This window comes from Mycteria americana, chromosome 11 (genome assembly GCF_035582795.1).
Source record: "Mycteria americana isolate JAX WOST 10 ecotype Jacksonville Zoo and Gardens chromosome 11, USCA_MyAme_1.0, whole genome shotgun sequence".
NCBI lineage: Eukaryota > Metazoa > Chordata > Aves > Ciconiiformes > Ciconiidae > Mycteria > Mycteria americana.
In genome coordinates this window covers 17,021,610-17,044,388 of record NC_134375.1, presented here as the reverse complement: position 1 = coordinate 17,044,388, position 22,779 = coordinate 17,021,610, and the positions used below count along the sequence as shown (strand labels likewise).

The 22,779-nt window shown below is 44.6% G+C and overlaps 1 protein-coding gene across 1 annotated transcript in view; it reads right to left on the bottom strand.

Annotated features, from left to right (window-relative positions):
- Nucleotides 1-22,779, bottom strand: part of LRIG1 (leucine rich repeats and immunoglobulin like domains 1) — a 93,249-nt gene that overhangs the window by 39,999 nt on the left and 30,471 nt on the right. The window contains 2 exon segments of the mRNA XM_075513614.1: nucleotides 10,445-10,519; nucleotides 15,478-15,549. Of these exon segments, the coding sequence (XP_075369729.1) occupies nucleotides 10,445-10,519; nucleotides 15,478-15,549 (147 nt within the window).

The window sequence follows — 22,779 nt, the reverse complement described above, 5'->3', positions numbered from 1 at the left end:
AGTCAGGTCAGTGTTTTTATTTTCTACATATCTTATGCCTTTGGTCTGCTACTAACTTGCTCTGCCATTGGCTTTTCCTCTTCCACTTTTACCTTAAGGGCTTTCTTCTGCTGCTGATACATGCCAGCCAAACTTAATTTTCTATCACAAATTAAATGCATAAGCCAGCCCTTGATGCCAAGAAAAAGCCCAGCTTCACCCCCACTGGTTTGCTGCTCTCATAAGTTCCTGCTCTCCACTGCCCCATACTTGCACAGCACCCAGCACAAGGAGCCACTCAGGGCTGCTGCCTAGCCCCCCCCCCTTATCACTGGCCTCAAAGATGAGTCAGGTTTGTGACGAGGAGGAACAGACACTAGACATCAGACACTAGACATCAGATCCAGCCCAGATGTCAATTTAACTAGCCCAGAACAGAGGCTGTCCCACTCCCAAGCAGAGGCAGCAGCTTCTTTTCATTTTCATTGCAGGCAAGTTTTGCACTTCTAATCAACAAGGGCAGCATTTTCATTTGAAAGTCAATAGGGTCCAGGATCACAGGGCATGTAGACACTTTTATCCTTAAATCCTGATGCTGATTTTAGTTTCTCTTTGTGTAATAAATGATCAAAGTAAAGAAGATCCACCACAGCCTAGTGAGTGCATGTGTTTTGTGGGTGGCTTTGTTTTGCTTTTGTCTCTCCGCAGGAGTGAGGAGGGGAAAATACACAAGTGGAGAAGCAATTTAAGTGCAAACCAAATGTAATGACTCTGCCCGTGACGCTGGGACATTAATCTAAACCGTAATTACAAGCAGACTTCTTGATAGCATGCACTGTTTGTGCCTGAAAGCCATAATGTGACAGAGGGGCTTTTCTCACTTTTGACAGGAGCACAGCAAAAACAGGTGGATTTAGCTGCACAAGAGCTCTGTGACTCTGATGCTAAAGCAGGTAAATAAAGGACAACACACTTGAATATGTCTACTCTCCAGACCAAACTCTAAGTCTCATGGAACTTGCAGGGGAAGTTGCTAAACGACTTGCCCCTTGAAGAAGGCAGCAGTTGGAGAAACACATTTTTGACTGGCCAGTCAAACTCCTGTTAACACTTTAGAGATGTAGATAGGCTGGCTGGTTAAGTCTGTTCCAACATGACACACACTTGTGCTCTGTTGAAAGGGCTTATCTGTCTTGTCAGCAAGGTCGCCAGAACATGGATAGCCTCTGGGCAGACTTCACTGTGAGCTCTTCTGCTCAGCTGAGATTGTTCAGCCTGCATGAAGGAATAGCTCCTATGTGGAAAAGCAATGGTCAAGTTAGCAAAGAAAACAGCTCTTCTTAGCAAGTCTAAGCACCCTGTTATTAATAAAGCATGTCAAGTAGGAAGGATGGCTTCAGGAAACTGCAGAACAAGGTGTCAAAAGACCCAGGGAACAGAAAATTTGGGCTCTGAAGTAGAACTGCTATTGTGCTAAGCCAGACTGGCATAAAACACTATCTGTTCAAGCTTCCCTACAGCAGATCTTATAAAATCAGTGGTAAGCATTTCCCACCACTTAGCCAGTGAGTTCTTCAAGCTTCTTTAACAAGACCATTTACTTCTTTAGTTGTTCTTATTTGAAAAAGATGACAGCTGTCTCAAGAACATAATCTGGAGGGGGAAAAAAACCATTCTTCAATAAGACAACCAAAAGGTGTTCCTTTTCCAGGGCATCTGAAAAGTTACAGAAAGTCCAATCCCTTTTCCTGGTTGTTTATGCTAATCACCGCTCCGTTCAGCAACTGCTTCCACACAGCATGTGATCTGCAGTATATGGATTGGACAGAAGATATTTTAAGTCTAAAAACAATGAGCCATTTATAGATTTTCTTTTGCCATCAACTCTTAATTCTTTCCCTCTCCCCAACTTATTTTTCTCTGCTCAGATCTGACCACTAGAACAGTTGTCTTTTCATTCATACACCTCTGCACTCCTGTTTCATTTTCCATCTGCCTTTGCCATCTTCCCTGATGTGCAACTGAACATTAAATGGTTTGACAGGAGGAACATGTACTCACCCAACCACTTATTCCCAATCAATATTCATGTGGAATTCCTGTTAACAAGCAAGAGTTATGCACACGCTTGGAAGGGAGGGTGGCCTCTTAAGTGATCACTTAATCTAAAGGTATGACTGATCACTTTCTTTTCTACCTTAACCAGCAATCACATTTTCCATCCCACATACTCCCAGCAGGGCTGTTTGTGCAAGAGTATGTTCGTAACTTTTGATGTGATCTCTGTTGCTCATCTCTGCAATTAATCGGGGAACTTAACATAGGTTAAATATAACAGAAAATCCAGCACATAGCCAGCTTTTATTCAGTTAAAAATGAGCTTTCTAGAGATTTTTTTGCTAATCTTTTCCAATCTATACGGGGCAGGATCACATTTTAGTGAACACTGTTTACACTAGTGTTTCTTTACCCTGAATTACACACTATTCTTAACGGTGTCAGTGGAAGCAATGATGGAAGTGCTAAGCATCATACGGAGCAGAAGGTAAATGGCAAAACTGATGTTCTACTCACTGGACTTTGAACCACATAGGCAGGATTCATTTTTTTAACACCTCTGCCGAAACAGTTTTAGCCTTGTTATAGGCAGAGGATCTAAAAGACACTGCCTGTTCTCAAGCCTTCCAGGATGCTTGAAGGTAAACAAAATGGAGAGATTTTAGAAGTGCCTTATGGCACTTTAAAAAAAAAAATAAAAAAAAAATCACAATTCTATCCCCATACCTGTTCTTACTCCTTGCTAGGCATCTATTTGATGCTCTGAGCAAGCACCACTGGTCTAACAACCAGGATAAACTGACAACTGATAATGAGGCCTAACTGGGCAACCTCAGTAGGGAGGAAAGCACAGAAACAGGAACATATACTGATTGTTTCCTGATTTTGTGCAATTTTGTTACAAAACTGAATCAACCAAGCTTTCAGAGAGAAAAAATGGGTAGAGAATTCTACCTAGAAATAATTTAGCTTGCTTTTATTGCAGCTGCAACTCTACTTTTACTCACCCCTGAGCAAACTAAATTGCCACTACTAGCAGTTTTTAGGCAATAAACTCCAATATGTTAAAAAGCACTTTCAACTCAGCAAGTTACTTATGTTTGAAATCTGCTCAGATTGTGAAGACTAACAAAGGAATTGCTTTTGTAGACATGTGCTTTATTTGCCATATGCCAATGAGACAGTCAATCTACCACAGATATTAATAGTAGCAACTTTGGGCTATTCTAAGGCTCAAATATGAGGCTATTTTCCATATTGACCTTAACAAAAGATCATGGTCGCAAATGACCCTAACAACTAATCTAGGCTTGATCTGCAGAGGGACAGAACTTGGAAACCATCTTGTGCATTGTACATGACATGCACCTGCCCTCGGACAACACACCAGAAGATGCTTTACATTCATGAGTTATATCTGCCCTGGGGCAATACTTGCTCTTCAGCCCAGAGGAAGCAGGCCCTCCCTAACAGGAATTTACTTCGTCTTGGGGTGTAATGAATATGTGGGGGAAACACAAAAAAGACACTGTTCTAGTATTCCAACTCCTAATCTTGTGCTCCATCCCACAAGACCACTCGTGTCCTCTCCTTCCTCCAGAACAAATACTAACCTAGCACAGCCTGCTAAGCAGCAGAGATGTCAGAGCAGACCTAGTGCAGCTCAAAGCAGTTCTCTACTCGCAAAAGCAGCTGCCACGGCTGCACAAAGTGGTTATCCTTACTAGTAAATACATAATAAAGTAGCCTCAAGGGGTAACTGGTATTCCATGAGCTGCCACCAACTTTCACTATCTTTTTTCCTCTGGCCAATTTTTACACTGCTCTGTACATGCCCAGATTGCTTTCTGATGCTCTTTTGTCCAGTCTGAGAACTATATGCTTCACTGCTGCTGCTTTTCTAGAATAAATGATTACTCATTTCCCTAGAATAGCCTCAGATCCTTTGCCATTTCCATGCACTCACATTATATCCGAAAGCTCGAAGAGGACATGCAAATGATTAGAACAGTTCCAACAGCTCGAAAGAGAAGTCAAAACAGCATCTCTTCTGGTGCTTGGGAGCAGATGATTAATGAGAATTTCCTCCATTGGGAAAGGCTCTTGCAGTCTTTGGCCTCAAAAAGGAGCAGACTTTACACACCAGAGCCTTACTATGAACTCTGAGCAAAACAAACAGGAGAGATGGGTTTCAGCATATCTTATGCCTCTGCGTTGCTGGCAGCCCGACTGCCAGTATGCTTTCTATTCACCTTTCCACATCAATATATTCACATTCAAAAATAGAAGCCGAGTAATGTAGCCTGTAGCATGGACCAAATCCTCAGAAAGCAACTCTCTCCAGCCTCTGAGAGGAATTGCCTGAGTAAACACTGGAGAACTGGTCCCTGTAGACATTACACCATGTAAGAACTGATGCAAGCAGGGGCTGGGAGTGAATCTGCTCCCACTGATGGATCTACACCTACATATACCACTTTGCCTTACTTATGAAAGTTTTCTTCCTGCAAGTAACTATGCAGCATGGCAGGCAGCACAGTTTTCCGAGCTGCCCACAACACATCCTGCACACAAGCAGAGCCTGCTGACTTCAACTGGACCCCGCATATGACTGCATTTGAGTCATCTGGATTTTGTGCTTATGAGTACAAAACTGCTTGCTGTGACCCAGATGGAATTAACAGAGTATTCTCCTTATTTCTAATTGTTAGATCATCCTTTTTTTAACTCCAAAGATGACTTGCAGACTAAGTCTCTTGGGGGTCAAGGCAGTTGTTTTGTTTGTACAGCAATTAGCACAGCAGGATCCCAGGCCACAAATGGCCTCCAAGGCTATATCTATACTATCACGTTAGCTCAAACCTCAATTTTTCATTTAAGCCCAAACTTCCCAACTATCAACACTTCACTACACAGAGGTTTATACTCTGGTCTAGTCAGGAACATGAAGCGAGCTCACACCTCATGTAGGGCACAGCTCAGGCTTGAGCTGTGCTCTATAAACAGCACAGATGCAGCAGCTTTGAGCTCTTTCCTCTAACAGGGGTCACCCAGAGAGGCTGGACGGACAGGAACTGAAGCTGCAGTTGTTCTGATACTCAGCCGAGTCCTTCAGCATCTTAACTTGAAAAGCAAAGATGAAGTGGAGTCACACATCTCAACATCACCACCTCAGCTCCTGGAAGAAGCTTGCAGAAATGAAGGCGTATTTGCTAGATGACACTTGGATCAGCAGAGTACAGTGACTGCTAGCATTGTTTCAGCTAACATAGCAAGACACATTTGTCTTGGTGAAAGCAAAACAGCAGCTCAAAGAATCTAAGGCACCACATGGGTCTTTAGAAAGCAGCTCTGCAAACCCCATTTGTCAACACTAGTGAAGTCACTAGTGCAAACAGCACTAGAGTAACAGTTGCTTTCCCCAGCCTTCACACTAAGACATGAGGCAACAGCTCCAGGAGGAGGATCGATAGTATGATCTCGATTCTGCCACATTAGGGATCTCCAAGACCAGTCAACTCTAATCCAATACAAAGGTCTAATGAGATACAATGAAAATTAAAGCCAAAGTCAGACAAGAAACAAAGGTCACATTACTAACAATGTGACTAATTTAACCAGAATTATAGTGAAATCCCCATCACTTCAGAGGAAAAGCTCTCCAAGAAACCATGCCATTCAAATGGAAACATTATTCATGATACAGAAATTACTGTGTGCAGTCTTTGACCTGTCTTATCCCCAACATCCAGATGGAACAGAGTACCCTCCTTTTCATGAGGACCATGCTGCCCCAATCAGCATCTGACCTCACCAGTCCTTTCAAACAGACCTAGCATGTTCCCTGCCACTCCCAGTTTCTAATCCTTCATGTATTTAGTTTTCAAATTTTACATGATATGTTTTGCCTGTGGCACAGTGGATCACTTTACCCTTCTCCTATTAGCCCTCTCTGTTTAATTACAGTTTAATGTGAATTGATCTTTACATTAATGAGCCTGTAAAGAAGATTGATTTTCTTCAAGAGACTTTTATGCTCAGTTTGGCAGCAGAGTAGTCCTATTGATTTTGCTTTCCCCAGTAAATACACTGCAGTCACTGCATCCCCTGTGAATCAGCTAATCCTATTTCACACTCTTTTGCTCCAAAAAGCCCTATTCTGACTTCCTTGTTATCTGTGCTTTTTCAGAGCAAGATCATGGGGCCAAAGCATCTCAAACAGCTTTGACTGTTGCTAACATACAGCTCACTCCTGTGGGTCACTACCCACTTTGTTCCTAAATGGTTGGGGGCTTAAGAGACTTGCAGTGAAAGAAACAAAAGTTATTTTTAAGTGTTTAATCTGTTAACTTCCTTAATTCCTAGCCAGCTAAGGATGTGGCACAGTGTGCTCTGTTTTACCATGCTTGCTTCGGAGGTCTGGTTAGCAGGCTCTTCACTGAGCTCTACAGCTGTGTAACAGCCTGTACTGGTGTGCCTGCACCGGTGGATGCTGACTGAATCAGGCTGGCCACCTTGGAGCCAGGGCAGAGGACAAGGATCCACCTCCACCATCACGTGCGGACATCCCAAAAGCCCTCCAGGACGCATTTACACATGTGCAGGTAGGTGAAGTGGTGGTAGACAGGCCCCGGACTACAGGATGAGCTTGCACCTGCACAGGGGTTTGTGGGAAGCCCATGGTAACAGACCAATGCAGAGCTGATCACAGCTCAGGTCCTCCTCTTACCTGGCATGCTAGCAAGGCTAAGAGACTCTCCATGCAAGTTAGTTAGGAAGTTGGATATAAACAGACTCAGTTCTGCTGCAAATAAATGGTTTCTTCCATCCTCCCCTTCCCCACCAGATCAGGTAACAGAGTCTTCAAGAGCCTACAGAGTTAACACACTTGAGTTGCGGCAGAACACTGGGAAGGGAAATCCTCAGCCAAGAGCATGTCAGTGAAAACATCCTGCCATCAACTCCCAAATGTCCAAGTCTAGGAACTGTAGCTAAATTACAAATGCTGTGGGAATTTCAGGCAAGATTCTCCTCTCAGCTACTCCGATGTAATTTCGGAATGAATCCAGATTCAGTCTCCCCCCTCCCAGCTGAATTTCCTGGCTTTTGTTTGCACTAACAGATGTTTGCATTTAATGTCTGTCTGTATTTGGTAACCCATACATAGACTATTTTTCCCTTCTGTTCTATTAAAAGCCTTATCAAGTCCCTTATGTTTGCTCTTGTTGAGATGAATGATTTGGCAGTATTTTCAACATGCAAGGCAAACAAACTGACTCTTCAAGGAATAATTAAACTGAACTAAACTTCATGGCAGTAAATTAGGGCATAGCATGTTTGATACATGTTATGCCTACATCCACGTGCAGCCTGAAACATCGAAAAATTTGCAGAAAGCCTTGAGAATTCTCTCTCCAACAGATTCCCACATGCTTACATATATATAGCCAGCCCACAGTCCACATGCACATGGGGTCAAGCAAGTTTTGGGTGATGGAGACAGTTACAGGAATCTCCAAAACAGGGAATGCAAAGTGATCAAGCTCATTAAAAAACCTTTATGGAAAACCTGAGCTTGGTGGTATGGCAGATTTCTTTCTCTCAGCACCAAAAGGAGAAAAAGTCTCTTCCCCAGTTTACAAAGAATAGGAGATAAAGTAACTCATTCAAAAGACCTGTTTTGAGTGACAAATATACAACCCTTGCTTTTATAATACATTCATAGCCCTTTGGAGATACTTAACCACATGCAATATACAAAACCTACTTCAGAGGTTTGTGAGGTAAACACACTTCACACATTTCTAAACACTGAAAAAAAAAAAGGAAATGTATTTATTTTTCTTTAGGAGTAAGAATACACTGTAACACTATATACTTAAACATAAACCAGTTTCTCAGTACACAGTCTTCATTATGAGTCTTCACCCTGGGTTTGGTTTGGCAGCCTCCCTAATTATTACTTCACAGATGTGAAGGCCAGAAGAAACCAGTACAACCATATAATCTGATTCCTTACATCACACAAGGCCAAAGAACTTTACCCAACAATTTGCATATCAAGCCCATTGACCTGGAGTTGATCTAAAGGACCATCTTTTAGGAAGCCATCCAATTGATTTAAAGGCTCCCAAGGATGGAGAAAGCCTCACTTCCTCAGCAAATCATTCCAATGTGAGTTAGTCAGCAACATCGATTAAAGCAGGTACTTTAAAACATCTTTCAGATTATTTTTACCTCTGACAAAAATTAAAAGGAAATGCAGGGGGGGAAAAAGTGGCACACTCTAAAACAAGCTAAACAAAGAGATCTTTCTTGCAGAGGTATGACAGCAGCATTACAAATCCCACTATCAGAGTTATTTATGTGTAGCAGCTGAGGAAAGCAATACAGATTTCTGGAAAGCGATACTAAGCAGGTCTGTTTAGAATACCGTCCTTTTATCATTTGGCTTTGTACCTTCCCCTTCCTTCTGCACCACTCTGAAATTTCAGAGGAGCTGTAAATCTACTGCCTTCCACTAGTCATTATTCCTCCTTTCCAAACCGCTTATTTCATTTCAGGAATAAAAAAACCCAAAGCTCTAGCAATTTGGTCCTTTGCCAACAGCTAAATTAATAGCAAAAATAACAACAGGGGCTTGTGAAACTCGGATCATTTATAGACTTCGTGAGAAAGAAAAGCCGATTTGGGGGGCCTAAAACTATATCCTAGATGGTAAGTCGTATGCAAGCTTTCCACCCATAAATCAGATTTCTGGAGTTTTTTAAATCCCAGTGGGCTATGCGGCAGCCTAGCCAACACACTGGGCTATGTGGCAGCCTGGTAAGCTCAGTTCAAGTGGCAGGCAGATGGCCTCATGTCAGGGGATCATGCCTTAAACAAGGGACACTGCTCAGAGGGAGTTACCACCCTGCTCTGCAGCCAGCAGCCCCCAGATCACACATCCAGACTTCACATGTGGTCACGCAAGCAGGGAGAGGCTGTGGCAGGAGGCAGAAATCAAACAAGCTGGTTTCACACCAACTGCATGTGACACATTTGACAGGTCTGATAACTGCTGAGACACAAGCCACCCCTCCACCCAGGAGGTGAAGTGGTTACTTATGCATTTACAGAGACACTTGTTAGATCCAGCACTGATGATAGCAGAGGAGCGCTTTGGCTCTTCATAAGCTCTGGAGGAACACAGTATACCCAAGAACCAGATCAAAGGCACCGTATCTCAAACAAAAGCTAAACTCACTTCACACCAGGAGTGAGGTATGGGCACCAATTTGAAGCTAAGATCCCTAAACTGAATTAAGACAGCGAGGGAGTAGTTCTGCTTTGCATATTTTAACACTGCCTAATGGAAGAGCAGGAACAGTGCCAATTCATTTCACTCAATTCTGTCCTTGATTTAAGTAATAGGAGTGTACTTTTAGTCAACAGATCAAGGTTGTCTCCAAGTTGGAGGCTTTTGAGCATGAGAGGCCAATCACCTGGTGGTATGGACATGGGCATTTTCCACTACAAAGAGAAGCCAACCATGGCAAATATGGACACCTGCCTGCGGGTGTACACTGCAAGGCCATGAACGCTGGAAAGCCATCACTTGAACTGCTCAAACACTTTGCTGGAGTCCATATTAGCTATAGCAACCACTTCCCCTTCCCAGGAACTTGGGAGGTATCATGCATACCTCAGCAAAATTCCTTCTTGGTGTGCGTTACAAGCAGACACATGCAAAAATAATTTTAGAAATCCACACTCTTAAGGTACTAAGAAGTGTGATATTATAACATCTTTATTCCCTTCAGCAGCATCCCCAACCCAAGATCCTCAGCGGCAGATACACAAAGGCTCTGAGGTGTCTAACACTTCTGCAGGCACCTAAACTACCAAAGTTAGGAACTTCAAAGCTTCTGCAAATCTAGCCTTGCGATCACCATTCGCCCTCTCAAAAGGAAAAAAAAAAAGAAAAGAAGTTGAAAGAGACCATAAAAATGGGTCTTGAACGAGCTCCCTGGAAGATTAAGATGTGAATAGTCTCCGGCTTTAAGAGAAAAGAAGAAGTTATCAGAACAGGGCCAGGGGAAAAAAACCCAAACAATAAAGAAAAGGTACTCCTTCAATAGCAAAAGTATGACATAATGGTTGAAACCCAAAGGCAGATGAGAAAACAAAATTTTACTCAATATGCAACTGTGGAGTTTACGGAGGTAAGTTACCACTGACCATAAGCACAACATTGAGCCCAACCTCGTGTAAATCACATGACTCCAGAAGACGTTTCTTAATTAAGGCACCAACAAGCCTGATAATGAAGTCTGAAGAGCTTCAAACTGTTTGTGGGGTAGCAGCTAAACCTACCCCACAAACAACAGCCCAAGGTCAAACGCTGAAAGAGGCGGCAGCGACTTACAGGTAGAAGGAGCGGACACTGGCAGCAGTGGGTCCCAGGGAGGGAATGGCAGTCAGCTCATTGTTGTTCAGTCGCCTGCAACAAACAGAAATTAATTGTTGAAGCAACCAGCCTACGACTAAGCATGTGGGAGCAGGGGATGGCTGCAGCACTTCCTTATCCAACCCCCCCGACTCCAGGAACACTGACATTCTGCGAGAGGCCTCCACCCCAAGGGGTTTGTCTGGGTCTCTCTGATGGTTCCACCTTATCCTCCCAACCCAACCCTTTAATAAATGACAGCCACCATAACTGGTCCCATAGTATCTTCTTTATAAAAGCAAGGCTTTTCTCCCCCTTCCACCCACTCCCTTAAGTGAAGTTCAAGTGCCACCAAGGAAGGCACTGTGCCACAGCCCTCCATCGGCCTGAGTTTCCACAGTCATCATGGAGCCAAGCCTGAGATAGGAGGACTATGTGCACCCACGGCCACGAGGCAGCCAGGTCCCGCTGCCTCAGGACAACGAATTTAACTTGCTCCCCAAGCAGCAGCTCCCACTCGCCCCTCCGTGCCAGGCCAGGGCGTGGGGGCCCAACAGGGTGCCATGGCGGTGCAGAATGGCAGCCTCAGGCCTCCTCTCCGCACCAGGCCAAGCTCTGGAAGTCCTGCAAGGGCAGCCCCACGAAGCCAGCAACACACACTCAAAAAACAGCCAGCAACACACACAAAAAACTGGCGCTGGGCGCAGTAATGCCACCAAAACCAGGTGACCTGCTCCAGCCGGCCAGCTGGGGAGCACCATGCAGCCCCCCGGGGCTAATGGCAATTGCAGACAGGGCCCCATTCCTGGAAACACTGGTACAAAAGTGTCCCCTTCAATGGCCTAATGTTTGAAGTGTTTTTCTGACTGAAAGCAGATCCTTGCCATGTGACCGGCTCTTCCTTGGTTTAAAGAGCCCTTGTTTGTACGGTGAATTAGTCAATTAATTACTGTAACAGTCGCTTGTCTGGCTGCTTGAAAATTACCTAATTTCTTAGCCATCTTGCCTGCTCCCCCACCCCCCGCCACCACATGCTGAAGCAATTAAAGCCAAGTCCCTGCCAGGCCAAGCAGGGCAGCACATGGCAGCTCCCTGGACCCCCGGCCGCCTCCGATCCGCTATTGCTTGAGGCAGAGCCTCGCTGGGTCTCTGCTGCCTGCCTTTAAACCGTTCCCCTTCTGCAGGGGCTCTGCCAGGGGATCTCGAAAAGACCACAATTCGGGTGCAAGAAGCAGAGCATCCCGTAGTAGGCAGGGGAGCACACCGCAGCTGAGGTGTGCTAAGCCACGGGCACAAGTTGGGGCAATCCTAAATTATAGTGGGCTTTTTTTTCTTTTTTTCCTTTCCTTTAAAACTGTTTTTGGCAGGTGGGAGAGAGCAGTGATACATCCATCCCAGAACTTCCTTCTGACTCCTCTGAGAGCAGGCAAGATATTTGATTTCATGAGGAGTTCCAGGCACTGCTGGGATAAAAGCTTGCCTCAGCCTCAGCTCTACCTCTGACATTATACCCGTACCTTTAAATGTAAGGGAAAAAAGCCAGATGCATTGCAATTCAGGAAGGAGCTCCACTTTGCAACTAAAAGTTCGTTGTTGCTCACATTATAGCAAGGTCTAGACCTTTCAAAGGTACAAAGCAAGCTGGAAAGAGCATTAAAATGCTTGTATTTGTGCCATGTTTTCACTAACAGCCAACTGAGCATCTTTTGGAAAGGCACAGGAGAAGGATAATTAGGCCCACCCTCCGTTAGCCTGGGTCAGCTCTGGTTAAGCAGCTCCAACACCAACCAGCATCTAACAACTGGTCAAACCCTCCTCTGACATAAGTGTGATTTTCATATATCAGCCTCCCATCAGGTCAGAAGTGGTTCTCCCACCTCATTTTCCCTCTTGGCTCACAGGCACCAGTTGCCAATGCAGAGGAGACAGCCAAGCTCGGTATTTGCCTGGGATTTCCCTCTCATCTTCCCCTTCCCCCATGTAAAGGAACAAAAAAAAAAAAAAAAAAAAAAAAGGCAAAAAACCCCAAAACAGAACAGCCAAGCTGAACAAATTTAAACTTGCAGTCTCCTTTCTCCTCCCCAGCCCTCCCCTTTGACGACACAAACCTGCTGCCTCTGGATGCTAAGGCAGAGAAGGAGGGGGGCCACCCATATAAAATATTTACAGTCCAGTTGCCAGGCTGGTGTCAAGCTGAAATGGAGCCTGCTCAAAAATAGCACAGCTCTCCAGAGCTTTCAGTGAAAGGCACTTTAGAAAATAAAAGGTGAGTTGTTTGGAGAGGAATTTTAGCAGTTACTACTTCTTTGTCACAAATGAACTTGGAAAACCCGAGAGCCATGCAACCATTGCTTTCATGGATCCCATGATCCGTATGACCCGAGGAAACCCCAGAAAGGACCACAGGACACAACAGCACCCTCCATCCCACCCTTTCAACCAAGGTACAAGAATGGATGGTCCCCAGGAGGTTGTCATTAGAGGGGCCGCTAAACGGGATGAGAGAAAGTATAGGTGTCCTGAAGGAAAGTAATGTCCCACTCCAGCCCCTACCACCTGAGCCTCCATCAGCTACTTATTTCAGCACGTGAGATCACAGAGTTTCATATCACTGTGAGCCACTAAATTTCAACCCACACAGGCTTAAACTTTTAAGGAAAAAAAGCTTCTCAAACAAAAAACACAAACAACTGCCTAAACCCAGGGAAAGGGAAAAGCGTAGGGTAAATACAGCTATTACTTTATTGCAATCTCAGTAAAGCAAAACAGAACATCCAAGATAAGCTATGAAGTTGAAATCTTTTGGTTTGCAGACATTTTCAAGGGAAAACAAAAGGTTTTCAAAATATATCACACTAATTATTCACATACAGAGACACACAGAGCTTTGAGCCTCATCTGTAATGCTCAGGAACCACAGACACAGTGTTTGAAGCATCATGGGAGGTTTCAGGTCTTATCAATGCATCTATTATTTGGGGCAATCTCTTTCCCTGAGGGCGACTTAGTTTGCGCAGCACAGTGCACGCAGCAAAACACTGACTTGCTCTCAAGACATGCCACAGCATGATGCCTGTTTCATGAATGTTTGTAAAGTGCTCAAAAAAAACCTCAGAAAGGAGATGCTCTGGCAGTACAGATGTGGTTCTCTTTGTGAAATGCAGTTTATTTCAGTGGTCTGTGGTTTAGCTGTTATTCAAAAGCAACCAAGATTGGTAGATAGGGCTTTTAATAGAGCTTCTCCCTCACACTTTCCAGAGCCTGCCTTCCAGGCTCTGCTCCAGACCTCTGCCTCCCTTCCAGTCTCCCATTTCTGACTGCTCCCTTTCCCTCCAACTCACCCCTCTGCTCTCTCCCTTTTCCCTAACCCTGCCTTTCTGACACAGCAAGCAGCTCTTATCTACACCATTACTTTGCAGGCTGCATTACTTACCTCCCCCGAACCCTGACATCTTTTTTAGCAGCAGACTGTTCAGTGAGGGCTTGTCCTGCTCTTGACACGTGCAGTGCTTTGCCAAGGGAGCTTCCTACCTAAGGAACCAGAAGCCACACACGTTTCCCAGCCCCACGCTCCCTGAAGTCACATGCCTTCAGGCACTTCCACAAATAAAAGCTATTGCTAAGCCACAATCATGTTAGGATAATTCTGAAGTCTCATGGGATCAGGGCTGCAATTCTCTTCTTTAAGCAGAGTAATTTAAGGCTTTCCACAGTTTAAAGAAAAGTGGAGAAAACAGATTCCATAGGCAGCATTTTGCTGACCTGCATCACTTTCTCTCCCCTCCCTGACTGCTCTCTAGGATAATCATGATGAACTGATTTCAGAGCACTGCAGTCATTCCTGATGCATATTCCTCACCTAATCATGATCCCTAGCAAGTCCCTACTATTAGTGTAAGCAGGGGAGCCAGGCGCAATCAGGCCAGGGGAGAGATGCTACATTAATCCCCATGGCCCAATCCTGCAGGCATCAGTCAGGCAGAGTTCCAGCTGCAGCAAACACTTTTGCCTATTTAAGAATCACAGGATCTGGCCCCTCCACAAGCCCCAGAGCCAACACTTAATGAAAACAGACAGAGGACAAGAGAAAATGCACGATATACACAGAGTGCAGTATTGTTTCTGAAAGGAAATGTTTTTTCAGTTTCCCATGAGGCATCAGTAGCTCTTCAAACAGAGCCCAAACCTCAAGTATGCCAGCGATTCAACATTCAAACACGAGCTCATTACCTCAACCCACCGCTTGCAATTTTAGTCACTTTCATTTTTCAAACCCCAAAATCAGAGCTCCAGGAATCCCTGTGAATAGCTGACAAGCACAGCTCCTCTGCGAGTGTAACTGCTGAGCATTTACACAGATCAGGACCTACAAAACCCTGTGATTGCCCAAACAAGGTTTTTTTTACCAGCAACGGGGGTCTGGCACAGCCACTCAGACCTTCACCAGCCCCTTCTCTTCCCCCACCAAAGCAGAAGACAGCTCTGCTGTTTTAGCCTCTCGTAGCAGACTTCAAACAGAATTTGTTCTGGTTCCAAAAGGAGCACAGAAGTCTGAGAGAGGAGGAGACACAGTTAAGTGCTTTGTTATCCACTACACTACACCTTTGTTTCCTGGGAGATTTGGGTTAGGTTGGCATCAGGTATCATGATCCAGGCTGTTCTGCCTTGCTTCAGGGTTATCCTTTCAGCAAGGAGCTTTGTGTGTATGTTCAGGTGTGTTAGCTGAACTGCTCCCTCACAGCATTGCACAAGACAGAGAGGCAAACTCCAATGATTTCCAATAACAGCTATGCTGTTTTAATTGGGATGTTGTGTTCTTCTAACTGATTAGTTCAAAAAAAAAAAAAAAGCACAGGTATAATATGGAGGAAAAAAACCTTGCAAACCAAGTCAGATCTGCTCATTCAAGTTAGCTAAAGCAAGGTACTGTCTTAGGAAACTATGTACAGTTTCCTCCTGGCCCACAAGCTGCCTTGGCAAAATACAATTAAAACCTTTGAAAGAATACTTACACTTCCTGCAGGTTTGACAGCCCTGCAAAGGCAGAAGGATCAATCTCCGTCAACTTGTTGTAGCTCATGTTTCTGTTAAAATAAAAGACAGTGGGATCAGCATACTGCAGTTACTGTGCTCAGCAAAACACAGTCGTCTTAATTATTCTGGATTGCACTAGGAGTGTTGTGTCTGTTTTGGTTTGGGTTTTTTTTTTTTAAAGAGTACTTAAATATGGCAGAGCAGCACTTTTCTGCTGAATGAGTGAATCAGTTTAGTTCATGATCAAAATGTTATCTAGCTCTCCCTAAGCTTTTTCCTCTGTTGCATTAGTGTGGTTTTAATTTGTCTTTATATTACACAATTACATTTATTATTCTTTTATTGGCTATTCACAACCACAAAACTAATCACAGATGAATAGGATATTTCCTGACAAATTAAAGCCTGAACTGAAGCAATCAACAAACCTTCTGCTAAATATTTTATAGCTATATTCACACAGAGTATTTTTATATGCCACCATGTGTTGCATACAAAATACACACACACAGGTATGTACACTTACTATGTGTAAACAAAATATATTCTTAGTATACTACTAAATATTTTTTTTTAATCAGCAATTACAGCTTTCAGCCAGTCACATAGTAGTACACACTTTGGTCCTCAACAACCCCAACCAATGCTTTCCAACTACCCGACGGTCCAAATCTAGATCATATTATAGCACTTCACTGATGGATGGCAAATAGATTATGCTGTATTATCTGAAAACAGCCTGGTGGGAGAGCAGACCTGCCTCTGGAATACAGCCAGAGCTCAATGTGCATCTGGAAGGAACGCACTGCGAGGACTGGGCAAACAGATGAAATAATGCAAATACTGTACTGACTCCGAAAACCACAAGCATGAGTTTTGCCATGCTCTGCTGTAGCATCATACAGTGCGAAAGCAAAGTCTCCCCTCCAAGATATGCATTATCAGCACACCACACACAACAGGTCAAACCTGCAGCTAGGGACTTACCAGGAGAGCACAGAACAATTAAGACCAAATGACTAATGATGCAGCAATTAACAAATGGCCTAATTAACATGATGTATGCAGTGTTGGCATGTTCCTGTGAGCGTGTAATCTAAAGAGGGAGGAGGCAAATTGATGGGTGGTAGCAGAAAAGCAACCACAATAAGTTGAAAGGAAATTGTGAGGGGGACCTACTTTAATTTTACCCTGCTCCACACCCTGCTCTAGAATATTATCCTGGGTAAAATTCAACGCTCCTGTCTCCTCTGCAGGGAGGTTACACCCTCTTACTGCACCTCTGAACATGACCCAAAAGATTCATGGCCTGATTTTAGATAAGGCCTCAAACATTCAGCTGCTTATTCAAACCACCAAGCCAGTCTGACTAGAAAACTGGCCAATCTTCCCTGTTTTGTGTGTTTTCTTTGTTTTAAAGCTGTGCCCACAGAACCCAAGCAGGTCTGGAGCCCAAACAGGTAAACAGGACCTAAGTCACCAAAGCACCTACTGAACTTTTACCCATGCTATGTGACCCAAGAGCCGAAGGACACAAAAAAAAGGGCAGCTGCCAGAAGAGCAGAGACTGAGACCGCCTGTTTTAATTGCTCATGCTAACCCGCTGCACTTTGTGGCAATGCAAAGAGAAATCTAGGCCCACAGCAATGCTTACTAACACCAAGACATGAAAGACTACAAAACTTCACATGATTAGCAGGAAGCGATAAATACCTCTTTCGAGCTAAAAAGCAATTATTGATCACTTGCCCTCCTACAATGCATTTATGGGAAGTCCTCAAAGCATTCCCCTGCACACAGGAACCATTCGATAGTTCTCACACACACCGCTCCCCATCATTTCAGAGCAGCCAGCTCTGAAGATGGCTCCTTGCATCTTGCCCAAAACATTCAATTTTTTGCCAATACCTGCTGTGAAAGAAGGCTCTACAAGTCAACAACATAAGCTGGCTCTTAACAGAATCTAGATGTGAAGCTACACAGGAGTGTAAAACCTAACCAAGCATCTAGTTTTAAAATATGCTGTCCTGTAAGCCCCTACTGTCTTTTAAAACACTCGAGAGACCTTTAAATCAATATCAGCCTACAGCAGATATCCATTTCACTATGAACTCAAAGGCATTTATCTAAATAAAAGTCAAACTGCAGTTTAAACTCAGAGTGCATTTGAAAGCCAAGTCCATATTCATCGCACAATTATGAATTAAAGTGCAATTTGCCCACAGATTACATTACTACTTTTTTTTTTTAAACCACACAGCAAAATCAGGTTGGAGCTTGTCCCTGCCTGATGTACAGGCAAAGAGAAAATACAACAGGTAATGTCCTATAGGCTCAACGCAATAAAGATAAAGCTGACACAGAAATACTAGTGACAAACTGCGAGGGGGAAATACAACCACGGTCATGACCGTGCACGAATCCATCTGTTTTAATGTATTTCTATGCCTTCTATTGCTGCAAATCTTTGCATTTCTTAAGGTAACGTATTTATCCTCAAAACATTCCTCTGCAATAGGCTAAGAGGCTATTTTATGAACCGAGCACTAAGAATCACAGGCACCAAACTGATCATCCCTACACTTGTCAAAGGGAACAGATCCCTGGCTTAGCCAATGCTCAAGTCAACTTCAGAAGTTCAAAAGTGAAAAAACAAAGGTCTTAGTAAATTAAGGGATTTCACGGCCATGGTTTAACATCACCCAAAGCAACTGATTATTGTTGCTGCCATTCGAGAAGTCTGAACATCAAAGGCACTGCACAAGTAGCTGGCTCTTCAGATAGCACAACCATATTTTGCCTACTCCAGCAACAGAAAGACTTTCCAATGGTTGCTGCAGAAATACAGGTGAACTCCACCTTCTTGTATGCCAAAGTCTTCAGTCCTCCCCACGCTACCCACCCTAACTGCCAGCTATCCTCAAACACACAATACGCTGTTCAGAAGTCAGTGGAGAAACGAAAGCTAGAAATACAGAGTCAGTGTGAAACAGGAGACTGGAAATTAAATAGGTACACCAAAATAAAGTTTATTCAATTTCTGAGACTAGCTGTATTTTAACTTACATTAAATTCTAGCCCAGGAATTTCTAGCCCGAAGCATTAGCAATCAAAGGATGTGCTTCCCAGAACTCAGATCCCCTCACTAGACAGTACTTGGCATGCTAGTCACAGCATGCAAATGGGAGAAAGAATTAACGTGCTCCAATAGATAGATCATTGGGACCAGGAGTCGGGAAACCTCCGTCTATTCCTGCCTCTCAATCTCCTGCTGGGTGACCCGGTCATGTCACATCACCTCTCCAGAGCCTTTGTTTCCACAGCCATCCTTTGTCTGTCTTGTCTATTTAGACTGTAAATAAAATTGAGGTAGATATTGTCTCGGTTTGCCCGATGCTGATGAAACAAGGCCTCAATCTTGGTTGGGCTCCAGTAATGCAAATAAAGAAGGGAACTCAAAACTTGAGGTCATGGGTGCACAAGACACTCCCCCACCACAAAGTATGGGTCCCCAATGTACAGCAGTGCACGAAGCGCTGCAGGGGCTGTAACGTCCCCATCAGCTCGGCCTCTCCGGGCCAAGCAGACCAGCAATGCAGGCTGGTTGGAGATGTTAAGCTTGGGGGCACAGCTGTCCTGTGGCTGGAAACAGTCATGTTTCTGCTCTCCCATAGCACAGAATGTGTTCCTTCTCAAGGAGCCCCTTGGTCTGATGCCATGCAGTTGTGCAATGGCTCACGCTGAGCCAATGTTTCTGCCATCAGTATTCCAAGATGTCTTCTTCAAAGAAATAGAGCCCTCAAAACCCAAAGCCAAAACCCTGTCCTTTCCCAAATCAGCACTGCCCTACACTATCTGAGCTATCTCAGGTGCTGGGCATCTCTTCAAAGTGGCAGCTTATAAAGCATCATCTACAGTGTTTTATACCAGTCCCAAGAGACCATGTCTTTGGCATGCAGTCAGCCCATTTCCTGGCACCTGCATCTACATACAGGGTTAGCTGTCCCTGAGGGTGGGCATACCCACCCAGAAAGCAGACTGCCCACTGTCCTGCCTGCTTCACTGCATGGGCACATGTTTCTGTGGAGTTACTCACGGAAGGATATTTTGATCCCTCTGAGGCAACTGTGGAAAGAAAACAGAATTCAACAGACAACCTACATAAACCCTGGACAAGAGGAGCCTGGGCTGTAAGTTCAGGGAAGCATCCTACAAAGGTTAGAAGCTTCTACAGATAGCAAAGACAGAGCAGAGCCACCAACCTGAGTGGCCCCTAACATTCAGATTGTTTTTTCCCCTGCTAAATAGAACCTGGTCAAAAGTCTGGATTTTTTTTTTAAACTTTATTTTGACTTAATGGCATGAGAAGTGGTCTGCACATTATTTATCCATTGCATACTTCAAGTCTTCCTTGTATTGGCTAATCCAATGTAGGGTTTTTCCCCTCCTGTCACTAAGATGCCCACGATCAGGAACTGAGAGCATGTTAAATCAATATGGGAAGGGCCCTGTTCTGTCTATTCATCCATTCCAGTCTCTAAATAAGAAAGCAGTGTTTGCCTTTAGTTAGCATTGAGAAAATGGCACTGTGGATCACTGAACATTGCAGAGACTGAAAGGAAAGCTGTGTTAAATACAACCAGGTACATAGCCTGCCTTGAAACCACCTCCCGAAAGTAATAATGCTGTCACCTAGAGAGTCCTGCTTGCCAGCGAGGAGGGATCAGTCAGCTCATTGAATCATGAGATGCCAATCCTGCCTCCTTGGGCAAGGTGTGGTGTAGACCGGGAATTCATAGAAGTTTTGGCTCTGCTTTGGGAACTTGGCCAGTGTGGAGCAAAGCCACCTCTTTTGAAAACAGAGGTGCCTGGCTGACTCGCGAGACAAAGGAACAGATAGACCTGTGGCTCCTGGTCTCTGCTCACCATGATGATGGCGGAATTCTGTTCGGTGAGGTGAAGGTTTCCGACCCTTACGTCAAAACCATTTATCTGTCAGTGCAGAAGATTATGTCAAAAGCATTTCTGCACCTTTTGATGACAGGCATTGGAGAAAAGGAGGATGGCTCAAAGTTCCGCCACTGCCAACTGTGGCTTTCATTAAACACTTTGTCAACCATTGTCATAACACAACTTTTCATTGCTCCTGCACAAAAGGGAGCCGAGGGCCCAGAACAATCGAGCCCTGCAATAGAAATTCCTCTGGCTAATCTGTCGAAAGATAGCTGCCTAGTCCACAGCTTACTGAATAGGCACCATCCTCTTCCCACATGTTTGTAGATGGCTTTACAGCACTGGAATGGAGGCCCCATGCACACTTGATTGGGTATGAAAAGCATGGCTGCAGCTAAATTAGCTTGGGGATGGGGGCCAGGGGAACAAGAGAGGGAGCACAGTGCTCATGCTAGAAGCATACAGCTGTGCAGAGAAGAAAGCACACTTGAATTTCTCTTTTGAACAAGCTTGTAAGCTCTCAGAGAGCTAGTAGAGTCCTCATAAGCAGTGACATGCAAGGCTTAACACTGAAGCACAAAGCGATCAGCGGTTGTATAGACTGTAAGGACAGAAGGAAACAGCTTTAGTCCATTTTTTTTTCTCTTGTGCGCAAGACAGGCCCTGAATCTACCCACTTGAGGGAAGAGTGGCCAAATAGCTACTGCCACTAGTGCCAGCTACCCACAGCTGCATTGCATGGCAACACCTTCCCTTAAATGGGATTTTTTCAGTTCCCCCTAAAACAAATGGCCACTAGATTGAGTTGTATAAGCCACCACAGTGATGAGAGTCCGAAGGAGCTTTCACATACTGGATGTGCAGTTCTGAATTACCTTCTGGAGGATTTCTTGTGGATTCTTTTTAAGTGGCTGATGCAGTGCCAGAAGTGGGAGCCTGGACTTGGGGAATCACTGACCCAACCCATCACGACCATTCCTGGGTTCCCTTTGAATCCACCTGATAAACTGATAGAAAACCAGAGATTCCTACACCCCTCATCTCTCTCATCACCCTCACCTCTACTCCACTGCTCCCAAACTCAGCATAACAGGCCTACGGTCAGGAAGGACAAAGAACAGTAACACATCTTTGCTGAAGGATAGATGGAAGGGCTCTGCACCCATGCTACATCTCACAGTTCAGCCAGCCTCAAACATGAGCTCTCACACTGCTGACCAATACTCCAATGGTCGGACTGACCAGGCTGTGCAGCCTCTGGGATGCTCACGTTTCTGGGGAACCCATGGCTGCATTAAGCAGCCCTCATGATTTCTCTTGCAGTGTACCCCAAGGAGCTCTGCCTGCCTGTGCAAGGCACCCCGCGTACGAGAGAAGGGACACTGCTGGGGCATAGAAATGTCCCACACCAAGCATCAGCAAGAGTTGCCTCTTAAAAGGAGATAAGAGCAACAAAACACAGGGCACCACAGAGGTGAATGTCCCAGCTTGCTGCTATAAGTGCTTTGGAGACAAGAAGGGGGCTCTGGAGGACACGGGAAGGACAAGCAGTGTCCACGTGGGTGAAGCTGTGCCCCATCACTGAGAGGTCCTGTTAGCATCTAAGCGAATGTGCTCACTCAGGCTTTACTTACGCCCTAGCTCAAATTAGCAGCAGCAGCATCATATTAGCTTGGGTTAATAGCCTGCTCATATAATGGGCTTTATGTGCAGAAGGGAGTCAACTTAAGGGCAACCCTCAAGCCATAATATGAGCTAATTTGACAGTGAAGACAAACTTTGAGAGGTCATCCAGACACCAACAAAACTGCACCATGAATCACTCTCAGTCATGACCAACAATACTGTCTAAAGGAAATTCCTGTAGCATGATCACCGAAGAGTCAATACCACCCGATTCCAGCAGATGCATGCAGCCATTAATGCAAAGAATACTAATTAAAACCACATCACTGAGAAGCATTGTGCCGGACTACAATGTAATTTAGCATGCGGTTGATATGGTTCAAGGAATTAGGGAATTATCTTCTTATCTCCAAGTAACTTTCAGGGACACATTTTCAGTCCTGGCCTTTTCCTCCTCCTCTGCCACTCTGCACTCACAACTGTTTCCGCTCACAAGCGCGCAGAGACCACACATCTGGCACATAAAGACGCCTGCGCATACAAGCCTGGTAAGCAACCACCAGAGCTAGTCTGCTCGCGTGAGGCTGCAAACGTAAATATCTCTATCATTGTCAGCTCCTTGGCTCCAACAGGCAGCACGGGAGAGCAACCATGCTCTCGGTGGGTGAGGAAGGGCAGAGAAGCCCTTTGCAGGAGCACTG